General features: G+C 33.6%; 1 protein-coding gene across 6 annotated transcripts in view; it reads right to left on the bottom strand.

Moving 5' to 3' along the window:
• TFEC (transcription factor EC) overlaps positions 1-18439 on the bottom strand; it is a 650324-nt gene that overhangs the window by 8482 nt on the left and 623403 nt on the right. For 5 of the 6 annotated variants that reach the window (XM_059933558.1, XM_059933562.1, XM_059933557.1 and 2 more), the window contains 2 exons: positions 4934-5048; positions 2882-2938 (listed from right to left, as the gene is read on the bottom strand). In XM_059933558.1, the coding sequence (XP_059789541.1) occupies positions 2882-2938; positions 4934-5048 (172 nt within the window). Of the gene's footprint in view, positions 1-2881; positions 2939-4933; positions 5049-15427; positions 15578-18439 lie in introns of those variants that run through there. The other variant, XM_059933561.1, reaches the window with a different exon arrangement.

Genomic DNA, 18439 nt, shown 5'->3' with positions numbered 1-18439 from the left:
TAGGTTTTTATTCAGAGACTGTTTTCTCTGTTTGCATTTCTATGCATCCATTGCTTATGGAAATTTTGTGCATCTAGTAAATGTTCAATAAATGTCAAATAAACAAATAAGTAGAGTTTTCTATATTGACCCTTACCTAAGAGCAGTCTTATAGAGCACAGAGTAGTCCTATATTCCCAGTACTCTATATTCCCAGTATCAGGAACCACAACTTATGCATAATATTGTTTAAGTAGATAACATTTTTAAAGCATTTTAGGGAAATGAAGGAAGTAAAATGTCATGAAGAAGAAGAAAACTATGTCAAAAACATTAAACCATACGTGCTTCAAAAATAAGATCTGCTACTGGAAATAAGGAAAGTCATGAAAAAAATATCAATTGTCTTGGTGAACCTACTCTACAAAACAATTTACCATGAATGAACTTGACCTTCAAAAATAATACATTGGGATTCCTCTGAAATTAGGATATAATTGATTCTTGGGAGAGTTTATTTTCCCTCTTTACCAATCCTGTTTTCCTATGCATGTGATTCAAAAAACTGACACCAAATAAAAAACTGAAAAGAAAATAAACAAAGATAATGCTGATAGGAATACATTTATATTTTACAGTGAGAATTTATTAGTAAGTCTATGTTCACACATACTCACTCCTATATTATAAAACAGACTTTTAAATATAAGATGGAGAGCAGCTAGGAAGGATGTTCACAGTTTTATCTCAAAATAGGAGACTGGTTTAGTCCTATAATGTTTTTTCAAAATCTATTATTTAGATGCACCTTATGTAAAATATCAGAAATTCCTACCCAGCTCTTCTTAGATTGTGCCCAGTAAAACTTTTAATGGCTAATTATGATGAGAAGTTTGGTTCCTCAATGTTTTCATCTCCAGTACTAGTTGTCTGTAAAGGAGTCAAGTTTTAAGAAATTACTAAACTATTTCATGCTACATGTGATTTCACTCTTTACAAAGTTTTTGATATATTCACTCATTCCTGTCCTTACATCCAAGCAAAAGGGGCCTCTCTTCCCAGACCCCCTACTGATGAGGAGCCCCCTTTGCCTTTTCTTACCATACCCATCCACACTGAGCAAGGCAGCCACAGGACAAAGGGATCCCCCTTCTAAACTACATTCTGGGTAATTTGCAACAGGAATATCTTCCCAAACACCCTGAGCCTGTTCAGGCTGCTTCCCAGGTCCATCCTCTGGAGGGAGGATCAGGACACCAAGGTGCTTACCCTAGTCCCATGATGCAGACAAGGGGCAGCTGTTTGCAGAGATATGTATAGAACTTGAATATACAGGATGAGGGTTCCCACTCGTGTTTGAGGCCACTTGCAGCATAGAAATGCAAGTGGCCTCTAGGGGGTAGAGAGAGACGTGAGATGGGCTGCTGGCTAAAGGCTGGCATTGCCCCACCCTGACATTCCTACTCAGAATTCCAAGGATCTGAGAATTCTTATTTCACACCTGGCCTTCCAATCTTTAGGAAGGATAGAACATACTTAATTTAGCATTTCTAGCTTGAGTTATAGCTTTTAAGTATTTAGACATCTGGTAAGTGGGACTTTATTTGTCCTCCAGCCATGATCCTCACAAATGTTAAGGGATATACTAGATTCGTATTTAAAATGTGATATTAATTTTTTGTAACATTGATATCTCCAAAAAGGAAGATCACTAAGTAAGAGAATCCAAATTAGAAAACACTTTGATAATGGTCATACCAGGCACCTATCATACTTTACATTAAATGACCTGTTATTTAAAGCGCAAACATAGAGGAGAGAAGAAAGGAGCAAGGAAGGTAATAGTTAGCAGACTTAAAACTAAGAGAGAAGCCTTTAGCTCCTTGATGTATTAATTCCTTCTGCCAACAACTAGCTCTGTCTTTCAGGTTCTACTTGTCTCATAAACTGCACCAACACTTATCTGCTCTGCCACTAAGTGATCAGAATCAAATCATTTCCCTCTCCACAATTACTCTAAGGACTGTTATAACCACAGGTCAGCCCTCTCCTCAGTCACACAGTCAACCTACTCTGTGACGTAGGCAGATGCTTCATGAACAGATATATGCAGGTTTCACAGGTACATGTAGAATCAATTTCAACTAACCACATGTAAGGAAATTCCTGGTTTGTTTTAGAACTTTAAAGTTTTTATTTAATTCTATTCTATTCTATTTTTTTCTCATTTTTTGATTTGGCTCCCAGAACAAAAAAGCTTCACACTCAATTAGTCAAGCTCACTTAAGACAGTTAAGCATTTGAGACATGACAAAGCACTCTAAAGCTCAACTTGCCCCTCAACAACTTCCCTGGATGCATTTACCCATCTCATGTGACCCATTATCAGAGTCAAATTGACCTCCAGGAAGGCGTAAGAGGCCCCTTTTTTGGCAGCAGCAGTGGAATTCAGCAGTACAACATAAGCAATACTTTCAGATAACTTATCATTAGGAAGGGAGGAGCAGATTGACACAGAAAGATAAGAACCTGGAGTCACATTTCTTGCTATTTAAATGGTGGACATTTTCTAAAGTCACTTTAATCTCTTTAAACCTTGGAGTCAATGAGTCACAACTGAGTTCAAACATAACTCAATGCTCACATGCAGTCTTCCTGAGAGAGAGAGAATGATCAAGGAGAGAACTTGAGATGCTGAACTTCATAAAAATGTCTAGATTTTCTGAGAGTTCACATTGTTTAAATTTCCCAACATAGCTCTACCAGTGAGCATGTACACTTACTTTTGGTCATCTGACCTCAAAATATTTATGGGGCGACAATAAAACATCACACATTTTAACCGTCTGCATTTCCTCTTGCATTAATTAATTTTGTTTCGGAAAAAGGAAAATATACTCACTGAGGTTGTGGTTGTCCTTTTTTTGTCTCTCTTTTGCCAAAGCTCGAGTATCAGTTTCTGATCGAAAGGAAGACAATTGAAACAGTACTTATTTCTACCTTACAATCCTTCCAGTCAACATAATTCAGAAATACTAGCGAAAATACAATATTTCTTGCTCCAAGTGGTAAAATATATATATATATATTTTGCAAATATTCAGAAATTTGGAACAGAGTGCTCTTTAGTAAGAAGGCAGTGACAAAGCCTACGGGCTTTGAGCAGTAAAACCTGGATTTGTATTCTGGCCCTCCATTTAATAGCCTTGTGGACTGTTACCTAAGTTCTCTGTGTCTCAGGCTTCTTACCTGTAAAACTGATATAATACTTACCTGATAATCACTGTGATGATTAAAATAAGTACAGCACACAGAAAATATTAAACTGCTTAATCATTTTTATTAGTATTGTTCTCAGAATTTTAAGATTATTCAAAATTATTACAACCTAAATTTTTACAACCTTAATTTTTTATAAAAAATTATGATTTCTACATCCCAAGAATTGGAACTAACTACATTTCTCAGATATTTCTATTGGACAACTCCATACTTTCAGTAAGTGACACTTCATGTGCTATGTAGTTGTGAGCATTTGTGATAGTCAGTCTCCAATATGTCCCACGATGACTCTCACTCATGATATTCACACCTTTGTTAGCTCCTTTCCACACTATTCGAATAAAGCTGACCCGTGAAACTAATAGAATTTTGTGGAAATGATTAGTGTGGCTTCCCAGACTACATCATAAAAGACGTTTTCGGCTTCCCACTTTGGTGTCCCTTGAATTGCTAGTTGTCATGTCATGTGGACACCTGAGCAGCCCTGTGGAGAGGTCAACGTGGTAAAGAACCAAGGCCACTTGCCAACAAGCAGCACTGACTTGGAAGACTTGTGAGTGAACCACCTTGGGAGTGCATCCTCTAGCCCGTCAAGTGGCAAATGTCTGTACCTCTGGCCAACATCTTGACTGCAACCTTATGAGAGACTCTGAGCCGAAACCAGTTTTACGAGTCACTCCCGGAATTTCCGAACCATAGGGATTGTATGAGATAATAAATGTTTATTATTTCAAGCTGTTAAATTTTGAGTAATTTGTTATACAGCAATAGACAATAATACAATGTTCTTTGAATTATTCTAGTTTTAAAATAGAAATACATTTATTTAAATTTAGTTAAGGCTACATTCATTAATTTTAGTCTAAATAATTTGAATGCATAGATATTTTTGAGTTATTGGTTAGACTCCAAGAATGGATATATTGCATTTATTAAAAATGTTTATATTAACTGTATAAAAATATTTAAAGACCAGTGTTTGAGCTCCAAACTAAAAACTTGTTACAGAAATTTCGACTGAGTTTTATTTTATTCTTATGGAGAAACTAACAATGGTCTTGTAAGTCATGAAATCCTTATTTTGATCCACTTCTGCTTCTAATCAGCTGTATGACTTTGGGAAAATAACTCCTCTGACTCTTGATTCCCGCATCAACATATTGGAGGAATTTGACAGTGCCCCTATAATTCCTTTGAGTTGTAACAATTTTGAGATTTACTATTGAAAACTGAGGGGTTTTTACCCACGTGACAAAGTTAAATGTGAATCATGAAATCTATAAAACAAGCTAAAAAGGGGAAAATCTAATTTTCCTTAATCTATTAATCTGTTCTTTTGCAACCATGTTAATAAATTGCATCTATTCAATATCAAAATGAACGTATGTTAAGTGAAGAACTTAGTCAAACTGTCATATACATATGAATAGAGGTTATGTGTATATTCACCCAATTCCTAAAATAATTAATTAATTCATTGAACTGTAAGTTATGTTAACTTGCGTTTGGTTGTCATAGAGGAAAAAAAGATGGGTTTACTCTCTAAATGTCTCCCATTTTAACTAACTATTTTAATAATATTTTTAAAATCCTCTTTAACTTGGAAATATATGTCACTCATGTCTTATGTAGTTGATTTTTAAAAAGGATAAAACTATAAAAGCAATGTTACCTGTAATTTCTCTTTTCATTGGTAGACTACTTGGACAAGAAGCACTTGTAAGGCCCATATTAATTGGTGAAATTCCCTGCTCACCGCTATACACATCCAAAATACTTCCAGAAAGCTTTAGAGGAAAAAGGAAGAAAAGATCAATCAAATCTTCGTTGGATATTGACGAAGTATTTAGATGTTCATTTTAAATTTACCACTTTATTAATAGTAATTTGTAATAGATAGCATTTTAATTTTAAACAAAAGTGAGTATGCCTTAACTTTGTAAAATCATTGTGGCATGCTTATGGATAAGCTATGTTGAAAAAAGCTGTTTGTATTTAAGCAAAAGGAGAAATTAGTTCACTCACGAAGAAAAATTTTGATTAATATTTACAAAGTTATGGGAATTTGATCCAGCACATTACCCAGTTATAAATGAAAAAGATTAAAAATATCATTTTTGACAAAAATCAATATACATATTAGCAAAGCTGGAAAGTTCATTGCATATCATAAATTAGGTATAATGGTTGAACATTTTGGAAGCCTTCTTAATACCATCAGTGCTACCAGCAACTCACAGTCAAGAGGTGTTCTACACTGTTAATTAAGTGAAAAACTTTCTTTCCTTCCTGGAAGGCATACTTTTCTCACTGTACACTTAATGTTCTAGATTATTATAAATATCCTAGCTGGTAACCAAAAGTAGTCTAAAACTGCTTTTGCCTCTAGTGGATATAGGGTATGTCTAATTATAGCAACACTGCAATTCTTAAAGTGCTTCTTGGGAACAATTTTTCAGAAAGCTAAGATACTTTATACACAATTTAAAATCATACCAATTTGTTAGTTAAAATGTGCTTATTGATTTGATCTCCCAAGAAAAAAATTTAAATAATATTCGTAACTCAAGTTAATATTCATTATTCCAGAACAAGCTACATTTAAAATATAAGATTTGAATGTTTAAAATATTTCCATTCTAAGTATCTTTATTTCATTTCTGGGAAGTCAACCAAGAGCTGAATAAGCAGTATCTTTTTTCTTTCCTAAAGAACTAAAAATAATACAAGTAACCAAGCAAAGCTATAACCAGATTATTATGGAGACTCTAACATCTTATTCCCACTTTTTGTAAAACTCCAAATCAAACTAAGGGAAATTTTTTAATACTTATAAAATCAGACTGAAAATAAATGTGAAGAAAGACCAAAATTAGTTTCTGACATAATAATCTATTAAACTATATAATAATATTGTATATTTCTGAGGGAAAAAAATCATTGAAAATACAGTGGAAATCAGGCTAATATTTAAGTGTATGTGCATATCAATAAGGACATTATAGATTGCATATGGTATTCTGATGTATGTTTTCATATATTGGTTCTTCTCATTATTTATTCTGTTTGGACTCCTCATCTTTATTTTATATAAATTCATTGTTTTAAAATGTATTTTTGCTTCTTGGACCTTAGAAGGGAGCGCCTTAAGTGGGATATTTAATCCCTCTCAATTTCCTCATCTGAAAAATAGGGACAGAGACAAAGTTGACCAAATTGGATAGATGATGAGTATTAGTATCAGTACAACACAATTAGGAAGAAATCCTAAAAGCAGATATTTCCCTAACATGTGAGTCATTTAGTTATATTGGTAAAATTTAAAAGTTTCCAAGATCTTTTTTGAAAACCCTGTTGGTTATAAGCTGGGGCATCACCAACCTGAACTGTACATATCCACTGTGCCTTTGAGAAACATAATGGACATGCTGAACAAAAAGACAGGCAGTGAGGGAGAAGGAAGGGGGAAAGAACTAGGAAAAGGGCACTTTTCTCTGAACAGTTTGAATTCCGATGGATTTCAATGCAGCAGTAGCAAATAGCAGAAATGTGTGAGAAGAAAAGGAGCCATATTACATATACACTGCAACAATAAAGTGATAGATTCCTAACTATAGCATCTCACTGGGTCCATATTACCTCATCAGACTGTACCCAATGCATTTTTCCTTAGAAATGGGTCTGGAATTCTGAAAATGAATCTAATCCTGCTTAACTGTGGGTATATTACATCCTCTCCTGACCTTGGTTATTGTCTAATTTATGCCCTGAAGCACAATGATTAATATCCTGTTTAATTTTATGCTGTAGGTACTACTCTATTTCATGTAAATGGCTAATCACTTTTTGAATATCTTTAAACAATTGGTTTCAATTTCAAAGTATGTAATACATCTCACATAATCTAAAGAGCCTTTTCTCCATTAAAAGATATAAGGGTACAGTGTTAGTGAAAATTTAAAGATTACATAGACATTGGAAAAGGCTTACAAAGCAAAATTATAACTACTTTTTTTAAAGGTGTAAGTTACTTAGGTTTTAAGGTCTAAGTCTTAGCTTTATTTTATAGAGTAGTAGGCAACTGGATAGATATTTTATGAAGAAGTATTTATTATTCTGGTTAAAACACAGGTTACTTTTTCAGAAAAGCAAAATCATTGACATAACAATAGGGAAATGTTATTATTAGAAATAAACTCACAAATTTTAAAGACATCTAATACAGAATTTATTATAAAATATTTTCAACAAGGTAAAACATACTCATCAAGACAATTCTTCTTTCCAGCAGAAAAAAGTGAACTCCTGATCTAAGAAGTTACTTTGAAGTGAGAAGTGATTGGCAGTGGTTCCTGATGTCCAAGATTCTCTACCCTAGATTTTAGTCACATCTCATTACTAAGATCATAGAGACTTAAGTGGACTGAGAACTGGCCTTTCCACACATACGCTACCTTTCAGAGTAGCCAATATCCCCTAAAGAAAATTAGCTCACAGGTCAATATATCAAAACGTTAGAGAAAAATGACTATTTTAAAAGTTAAACAATATGGAGTGTTAGAAATAACATCAAAAGCAAAAATTTCAGAAATAAAAAGTAAAAGATCACATGAAACCAAGTTTTTAAAATTGACTTAGTGTACATTCTAAACGAAATAAAGATATTTGTAATATCTTTATAATATAAAATAACTTGTAATAATTTATAATATAAAATAATAACAAGAAAGCATAAAATGGCTGAAGTGATGAAGCAGAAATAGGAGCCATGAAAATATAATACTTGAACAAAAGAAAACTATGGAAAAACAGCATAATGCATACACTTAGAAAGAAATAAAGGAATTACCAAATTAAAGTAATCTCTCAGGAGGGTGATGAAAAGAACCAAGAAACAAAACATATGAAAGAAAATCTAATTACTATGTAGGATAGAATTATTAAACCTACAATACAGACAGGTATTAGGACTCTCAGAGAGAAAGAATAAATAAAACTGGAAGGAAGAAAAAATTTTAAGAAATAATGGAGATGCATTTCCTAGAATTAACACTAAATAAAAGACCAAAAAGTCTTTTATTTTATCTCATCTTATTTTATCATTGTTTTATTTTGATTTAAAAATCAAAGGGCCTATAGAATATCAAAGAAGAAAAACCTACACTCAGACACATTACAGTGAAATTTAAAAGTATACAATGACAAAGAGAAAGATCGAAAAGCCTAAAGAGAAAAAGAGAAGATTATGCTCAAAGGAACAAGAATCTGATTAACATAAAATTTTTCAATAGCAAAATGGATGAAAGAAGAAAGTGAATCAGTATTTTTCAAATGTTTAAAGAAAAGGACTTAAAATACAGAGTTTTATATCCAGCCCAAATATCATCCACATATGAGGCCATGATGAAAAATATTCTTAGAGGCATAAAATGCTTAAGAATATTTACCCTCAAAGACTAACACTGAAAACAGTTTTGGATGAAGTAAATATGATATAATAAAATATGTCATAAAAAATAATCAAATATCTTGGTAAAGTGGTTGTAGTTTAAAAAAGAAGAAGGGAATCAAAATCAAAGATAAAATGAAATGTATAATCATATAACTCAGTATTAAAGTCTAGATAATATCAGTATGATTGGATTGGAGTAGTAAAAAAGCCAATGGATGTGAAAGTGGTAAAAAAAAAAAAGTACTAAAGAAAAACATATTAAAATATAGGACTCAGTTAAATAATAAAATAAGATGAGAGAAACAGATGAAAATATATCAATAAGAATAATCAATGTAAACAGGTCAAACTCCTCAGCTAAAAGGTTGACAGTTTGGTTAAAAAGACAGTATTTAGATCTATATAGCTTACAAGAGACACAGCTACATTGCAAAAGGACACAAAAGATTGAAAGTTAAAAGATGGGAAAAGATATGTCCAGCAAATTATAACCATAGGAAACCAATGATCTACATTAATATCAGAGAAAATAGGCTTTAAAATTAGAAAAATTAGGGCTAGAGAGAGTCACTGTCTAATAATAAAGAATTCAATTATCCAAAAAGGTACAGCAATTATGAGCAGGCTTGTACCTAATAGAATAACCTCAAAATATGAAACAAAATGTTTGTAACTACAAGGAAAAATTAATAAATCCATCAACGTATTGGGAGAGTTCAACACATTTCTCCCTGTTTTTTGAAAAGCCAAGTAGACAAAAATAATCAGTAATGTTCTAGATGTGAACAATAAAAGTAAAGTCTTGGCCTAATACATGTATATAGTTCTACATCTACAAATTAGAGAACACACCGTTTTCCAAGTACACATGGAACGTACATAAATATTGATCATGTACTCAGAAAAAATACTAAAACCACCCCCCCCAAAAAAAACTTCAAACATTTCATAGAGTCCTTGATTTCCTATATATTTAGAAATTCTTAACTGACTCAAGAGTAAAGAGCAAATCATACTGGAATTTAAAAATAAATGAAAGATACTGAAAACACACATTAAGAAACTTCTGGAATATGGCAAAGTAATGCTTTGAAGGAAATTTATACCCTTAAATACGAGAAAAATAGATAAAAATTTGAAATTTGATAAACTAAGTAAACTTCTCAAGAAGTTAGAAAAATAACCAAATAAACCCAAAGCAAGTAGAACAGATAGTAATATAAGATCATAAATCAGTGAAAAACAAAACAATGCAAAAGACAAGTTTTGTTTTGTTTTTTCAGTTAACAAACTTGGCATGCCTCTTACAAGACTGATTAAAAAGAATGAAGTCTAAACAAATGATATCTTAAATGAAAGGAGGATATAACCACAGTACAAGTTGAGATTTATGTTTTTTTCCTCAAGGATCAGGAACAAACAAGACTGGGATACCACCCACTTTCTTTCGCCACTTCTTTTTAACATAGTGTTGGAAGTCTTAGCCAGAGCAATTAGTCATGGAAAAGAAAGTCATCCAAATTGGAAAAGAGTAAGTAAAATGATTTTGTTCACAGATGATATGATCCTATATGTAGAAAATCATGAGGCTACACACACACACATACACACACACACACACACAAGTATGAAAGCTAATAAATGAATTCAACAAAGTTGCAGGATACAAAATCAACATGCAAAAATATGTTGCATCTTTACACACTAAAAAAGAACAATCTGAAAAGGATATTAAGAAGTCAATTCCATTTACAATAACATCAAACAGAATAAAATATTTGGGAATAAATTTACCCAAGGAGGAAAAGACTTAGACACTGAAAACTAAAAAACATTGCTTAAAGAAATTAAAGAAGATATAAATAAATGGAAAGATATCCTATGTTTTTTGATGAGAAGACTTAATATTGTTAAGATGACAGTTCTACCCAGAGCAATCTACAGATGCAATCCAAACCCTATTAAAATCCTAACAGTGGTTTTTGCAGAAATAGAAAAACCCATATTAAAACTCATATGGAATCTCAAGGGACCCTGAATAGCAAAAACAATCTTGAAAGAGAACAAAGTTGGAGGACTCAAATTTCCATATTTCAAAGCTCACTACAAAGCAACAATAATCAAAGCAGTGTGGTACTGACATGAAGACAGACATAGAGAGTGGAATAGAGAGCCCAGAAATTATTCCTCAAATATATGGTCAAACGATTTTTGACAAGAGTGCCAAGACCAAGACAGTTTTTTCAACAAACGATCTTGAGAAACTAGATAGCCACATGCTATCTAGGTGAGGTTGGATTCTTACACCATAAACAAAAGTTTCTCAAAATGGATCAACAACTTAAACATAAGAGTTAAGGCTATAACACTCCTAGAAGAAAAGATGAGGGAAAATCTTCATGATATTGGGTTTGGTGATGATTTTTTGGATATGATACCAAAATTACAGGCAACAACCACAACCAAAACAGATAAATTGGACTTCATCAAAATTTAAAACTTTTGTACATCAAAGGACACTATCAAGAGAGTGAAAGGACAACTCACAAAATGGGAGAAATTACTTGCAAATCACATATCTGTTCAGAGGTTAATATCTAGACTACATAAAATAAACTCCTATGACTCACAAAAACAACAACAAAAACAATCCAATTTAAAAAATAAGCAAAGAACTTGAATAGACGTTTCTCTGAAAAAGATACACAAATGACCAATAAGGACATTGAAAGATACTCAACATCATTAGTCATTAGGGAAATATAAATCAATACCACAATGTTTTACAACTTCACACTCATTAAGATGACTATTATTAAAAGAAAGGAAAACATGTTGGTGAGGCTATGGAAAAAATGTTACCCTTGTGCATTGCCGCTGAGAATGTGAAATGATACAGCCACTGTGGAAAACAGTATGACAGTTCTTCAAAAGTTAAACATATAATTAGCGTATGACCAACAACTTCTCACCTCTAGGTATATACCAGTAAGAGTTGAAAGCAGATACTCAAACAGATATTTGCACACCAATGTCCATAGAAGCATTAAAGAGCCAAAGGGTAGAAACAATCCAAATGCCCATCAATAGATGAATGGATAAATAAAACGTGGTATATGCATATAATGGGATATTATTCAGCCATAAAAGGTAATGGAGTACTGATACATGTTACAACATGTATGAATCTTGAAAACATTATGCTAAGTGAAATAAGCCGATAGAAAAGGACAAATATTGTATGATTCCACTTACATGAGGTGCCTAGAATAGTCAAATTTATACAGACAGAAAGGAGAATAGAGGTTACTAAGGGCTGGAGGTAAGGGAAAATGGGGAGTTATTGTTTAATGGGTTCAGGGTTTCTGTTTGGAAGAATGAAAAAGCTCTGGGAATGTATAGTGGTAATGGTTGCACAAGATTGTGAATCTATGTTATGCCACTGAATTGTACACTTTAAAATGTTTATAATGGCAATTTTTATGTTATACATGTTTTACCACAATAAAAAAGATAATAACAGAGATTACCTATAATAATTTTCCAATGACTGTGACTGCTTAGGAAAAATACATAAATTTCTAGAAAAGTATTATTTGGTAGAACTTACTACACAAGTAATTAATAGTCTTGAATAGTCATATGATTACTGAAGAAATCAAAACAAGCTTTAAACATATTACACAAGAAAATATCTGGAGTAGACAGTTTTATGGGCAAAACTGTCACATTTTCAAGAAACATACCATCTCAATTTTGTACAAACATTTCCAGACAACAGAGACAAGAGAGAATACGTTCCAATTCATTGAGACTGAAACCATATGAAAACATTATGAAAAACAAATATTATAGACCCATTTCATTCATTACTATAAATCTTAAGCAAAATATTATTAGTAATTTGAATTCAAGAGAATATAAACAAGGTAACTTACCATAATCAAGTTGGATTTCCCATAAATATATTTTATGACGTTAAAAAAGAAAAAGAAACTCTATGATCATCTCAATAGATTTAAGAAAAGTATCTGATAAAATTCAATCCCATTTATTATAAAATTCTTAGTTTATGAGAGGACAATAACTTTCAATAATAGAAAAATATAGCTTTGCCTGTGTTTAAAATCAGTGCTTCCCTATGAGAAAATAAAATCTGGGTCCAAAATTATTGTACAAATGTTCATATAACCATTTACTCTCAGGCCAAATACAGTAAAGGGCAGCATAAATGATCTGACCTAAATTCCACATATGTTTTTTCTGACTGTTTTGGCCTCTTCCTTCTCCATGTACTAGGTCCAATCTATTACTCAGTTATGACATTTTTTTCTTTTAAATCATTGGTCAGTTTAAATTTTCTTCCCTATCCTTGTATCTCAAGATCCTCAGGGTCTTCAGCCTAAATTATGTCCCTCCCTCCAGTAGCCCTCCAGCCCTCTCAGTTAGTTTCCAACTGCTCCTCTCAAACCAACTCATGTTTTAAAAAATACAACTTTCTTCTGATCTCTCCCAGCTCAAAAACCTAAAATTTAAACCTCTCCCCTTTAACTCATATATTAAGTTCAAACCCTTGTGTCCAGCTTTCAAAATCTCATTAAATGGTCCCACATTATCTGGTCAACATTATTTCCCACTACTCTCAAGTTCTGAAAGATTTCTCATCACCACATACACATATGTAGACTATGTCACAGCTTGCAAAAATAGATCTCCCATTCCAGCGGGAGGGAAGAGGCAAGAGGATAGAATGTTGCCAAACGGAACCTATGAATCCACATATGGAGAATTTTTAAAAGATAATAAAATACAAGTAATATCATAATATATATATGCAACGTCATAGATAGTTGAGTATTTATTATATGCCAGATATTCAGATAAGCATGTTTCATAGTAATAACAAATAACAGCTTCTCAGTTAATCTTTATAATAACTTTGTGAGTGAAGTCTCATAGTTCCCATTTTAAATATAAATAATTAAAACTCTGAAAAATTAAGTACTTATCTCAAGATCATACAGTTGTAATAAATAGAAGACTTGAGATTAAAACCTAGGTCCGTATAACACAGAGGCTGGATTCTTTACTACCTATCCTATTGTGGAAGGGCCCTTGCCTTAACACGTTTAACGGTAAGAAGTGTTTTGAAAACTCAAAAAAGTTGGAGGCCATTGGAGAATATTTTTCTCAGTTTTATTCTTTCCCACTGCTATTTTCTGCACCTCAAATGTCTTCAAGCTTTCTTTAAGTATCAAACTACAACCTACTCTCTAAGGCTCAACTTAAGGTCCAAACCATCTCCAACACTCTCCCTACGGCAACCTGGCTTAATTTTTTTCTTCACCAAAACGCTATAGTACGAGGAAACTTGACCACAAATTCAATAATTTAATTCATTTTTATTGTTTTACTCCTCTTCATTTATATTCACTCAGCAAGACAGAGGGTACTATAGTACCCAGGAACACTCATCATGTTTCTGAAAACTTATTATGTAAAAACCTGAGAATTTCCTGGAGATACATACATGTGTATTTGTGTATATGCATACATACATATAATATGCATATATGTATTATCTATATTATATATGGGTGTTTGTGTGTGTGTGGTGTGTGTGTGATGTATCTATCTCCCACATAATCTCATTATAAATGCAAAAAAGGAAATGAAATCATATATATATATATATATATATATATATATATATATACATATATTTCCAGACAATTTTTCAGTATAGAGACTAAAAGAAGAAAAATTTCTAAACCCATACATAGATGTATATGTGTGATATCTATATGTCTATATCTATATCAAATATTTAGTGTGAGTTTCATGGGAAAGTGAGGGGATTTTGAGTTGTTTGGATCCTCTATTTTGCTTTTCTCTGAAGACATTTACTGTGAATGCAAAATGGCAAAACTGAGCTTGAGACTATTAGATAGAATAACTGTAGGCATAGAAAGAAGATAAACTTCAGGAATAAAGAGTGAGCACTGTAGGAGAGCATATATCACACAATGTAAGCACACATAAAAACTGGCATTTAAGAGAATATTTTCTTTCCTTTTGTGTATTTATTCATTTAAACATAGTAAACTAGATTTTTCCAGTTTTAGGACATGTACAATTGATCTTCCCCTAACTTTATTTTATTTGCTGAAGCAGGGCTATGAGGTTTGAATGATAAACATTGAAAAGAGAAGTCCCACTGAGTTATTTTTTTTTCGTTCTATTATAAGTGAATAAAAATAATATGTTGGGCGGGAGTGGGAGATTCCTGTCCTTGACCAGCTGGTTCATAAAGCAAATAGAAAAGATAAAATACAAAACAGAGAATGGTAACAAAATAAATGCTTTTGCATCATACACTTTATATATATATAATCTGTTTAGTACTAAATGTAAACGCTGCAACAAATAATTAGTAGAACCTTCACTTTTTGATAAAAAGGTCATAATATAACATAATTTTTAACAATTTTTTAACTAAATAGACTATAAAAATATTTTTACTGTAGCCAAAGCATTAAAAATTATCTTGTAAGTACACAAGCTTGTCAGTACAGCAGATTATATGTTACACTTTTCAATGCTCAACTTCTACATACCTTATTTTATTGACTATTAGTTTATAAAGTTTAAATTCAGTATTTAAGGTGGTTTCATCTCCAAACATTGAAAGAATTCCAAAATGCACTTGCTCACCAGTTTTAACTTTGAAGTGTCTATAACCTTCACAATAGCAATGGTTTTCTCTTTCTCCTTCATCATTTTCTTTTCCTTACACTTGCAAGCAATAACTGGGAGAGCTGTGCAGAAACTTCTAAGGTGAACTTTGGCTCTTCCTTGGACTTTAAGTCTAATCTGCTCTAGATTGTGATTGACAAAAGCTTGCTTGTTGGTGTTATGCAGTCCTTTCAAGTTCCAACCAAGCACAGGGGGTTGTTAATATTTACTCAGTCCTTGTCTCTGAAATAGTCTTGAACTATAACAGTATACTGAGATTGTCAAATGCCACCAGCATCTACAGACACTTGATTGAAAAATACCCATCTATAATAAAAGAAATAAGTTACTGTGCACAACCACATCTCTGAAAGGGAGAGGTGAAACTAAGACTAAAGGGCAGAAATTATAGGGAGACAGATTTAAACTCAGAGGCTAAACAATCCTTTGGCTGGAATGTGACAGAGGATCGGATCAGGCTAAGGTCCCTTCAGATTCCAAGATTCTACAATTCTATGAAATGGCTTCCTTCTGAGGCTGCTAGCACAGCAGATTGGGTAAGATTGTTGCATTTGGCGTCATACAGGATTGGATTCAAACCCCTCTCCTGCCATTCACTAACTATATGAACTTGAGTGAGTTACTGAACTTCTCTAAGCCTCTTTCCTCATTTGTAAAATGATAATCCGTAATAATAGTCTCTATCTCATATGTTTGTTGTGGTGATTAAATTTTCATGAAAAGTGTTTTGCACAATCCTTGTCACATAGCAAGTACCCAAGGCATAGTAGCTATTATTATTGTTGTTATCCTTATTGCTGCTGATTTTAGCCATTAAAAAATTTCCTAAATGGTAATGTATAATGGGAACAATTTTTAAAAATATTGTGTGTGAATTTTAAAGTATTTATTTCATATGCATTTGCTGAGCACCTGTGATGTGCTAGGCATTTGTGCTGGGTGCTGAGAATAAAATAATGAACAGGTCACTCTTTTAGGCTTTAGGGACACAGCAGCGAACAAGACAGACAAGATCACCAGCTTCCAGGAGTTTACATTTTAAGGGTGGGAGCACACAATAAATAGGTAAATAAAATAAAAAACAAGATAATCTTTGTAACTCTAATCCTAAGTGTCCCAGGGAATTAAATAAGATATTGATTTAGGAAGTGTGGGATGGGGTCTTTCAAATAGGGTGATTGTGGAAGACCTCTCTGACAAGTTGATATTGACTAAAGATCTGAGGCATAAAGAGATAGTCACACAAAGATCTGGGACAAAATCATTCCAAGCCCAAAAAAGGAAATTCAATGGTCCTAAAATGATAATATGCATGTCATATTCAAGGAGTAGGAAGAAGGCTATCAAGACCAGAGCCTAAAGTTAAAGGGAAGTGCTGACTATGGTAAAGTGTCCTGGTTATATTCTGAGGATTTCAGGAAGTTAATAGAATGCTCAGCAATCAGAGAAACAGGATCTGATTTTTGCTTTGTGAAGATCATTCTGGCTGCTGTGTGATCAACAGCTGTAAGGGGGAAAGAAGTAGCAGAGAGGTTAGTTCTGAAGTTCAAGTGAGAGATGATGATAGCCTGGAAAAGGGTTTTAGTAGAGGAGCTGATAAGCTGTGAGATTCAGGAAATCTTGGACGCTGAGTAGGAGGGCATACTGATAAATGTGGTTGTGTGGAAGTAAGAGAGAGAAGAAGAATGACTTTTTTGGGGGGGTGTTGGTTCTAGATGGATAAGGACGGGGACAAAAACTTCTTTTCAGTCAGATTAGGTTTGAGATATCTGTTGGAAGCACAAAAGATGTTAGGGTAGCAGTAAGACATAGGAATCTAGCATTAGGGGAGAGAGCTAGGCTGGAGAAGGGTTGAGATCACCAACAGAATGTATAGATATGTGAGAAAAGAGGACTGAAGTCTAAGCCTGGGAGCACTTTAGCATGTAGATGTCTATTAGAAGAGAAAGAACCAGTAAGGTGGGTGAAAAGCCAAAAAATATGGTGCTACAGAATCCCAGATAATACTTCAAGAAGGAAGGAGTGGTCAACCATGGCTAATGCCACAGGGAAACCAAGCCTGGTGAGAATGGAGAATTTACTATTGGCTTCGGTATTGGTTGGTTTTAAGAGCTCTTTTAGAATTGTAAGGGCAACAGCTGTATTGGAGAGTAGAGAGTGGGAGGTAAGGAAATGGAAGCAGAGAGAGTTTTGAGGGGTAGGGAGTCAGGAAATGGTGTGGTAGCTGGAGAGGAATTGCATTCAAAGGGAGTTGTTTGATTTGGTTTTATTTTGGGGGAATCTTAGTAAAAACAAGTGTAATGCTGATATTTATAATTCAATACATCAAAATAGACTGATGGGGGCTTCCCTGGTGGCGCAGTGGTTGAGAATCTGCCTGCCAATGCAGGGGACACGGGTTCGAGCCCTGGTCTGGGAAGATCCCACGTGCCGCGGAGCAACTAGGCCCGTGAGCCACAACTACTGAGCCTGCGCGTCTGGAGCCTGTGCTCCGCAACAAGAGAGGCCGCGATAGTGAGAGGCCCGCGCACCGCGATGAAGAGTGGCCCCCGCTTGCCGCAACTGGAGAAAGCCCTCGCACAGAAATGAAGACCTAACACAGCCAAAAATAAATTAATTAATTAATTAATTAAAAAAAAAAAAAAAAAAAATAGACTGATGATATAGGAGGAGTTGCTATTTAGAGAGGGAAAGTGCTTGAGAAGGTAAGAATTTGTGAGATCTAGGACACAAGTAGTTGGGCTGGCTTCAGATTATGAGCTGGGACAATTCTATTCTAATAAAAGGGATGGCAGAGAAAATCAAAACAGATGCAGGTGGTCTTATAGAATTTGTGACGCAAAGCTAACAAGTAAGTTCTAATCTGATTGCATATATTTTCTTTCTGAAGTGTGTTGTGAAAGAGAAATCAGCTAGAAAATGGAGAATGGATGGGGAATGGTGGAGATTTGAGAAGAGAAGAGAAAGTAT

Source organism: Balaenoptera ricei, chromosome 9 (assembly GCF_028023285.1).
Source record: "Balaenoptera ricei isolate mBalRic1 chromosome 9, mBalRic1.hap2, whole genome shotgun sequence".
In the NCBI taxonomy this organism is placed as follows: Eukaryota; Metazoa; Chordata; class Mammalia; order Artiodactyla; family Balaenopteridae; genus Balaenoptera; species Balaenoptera ricei.
Note: the sequence above shows the minus strand (reverse complement) of the source record. Positions and strands in the feature narration are given on the sequence as shown.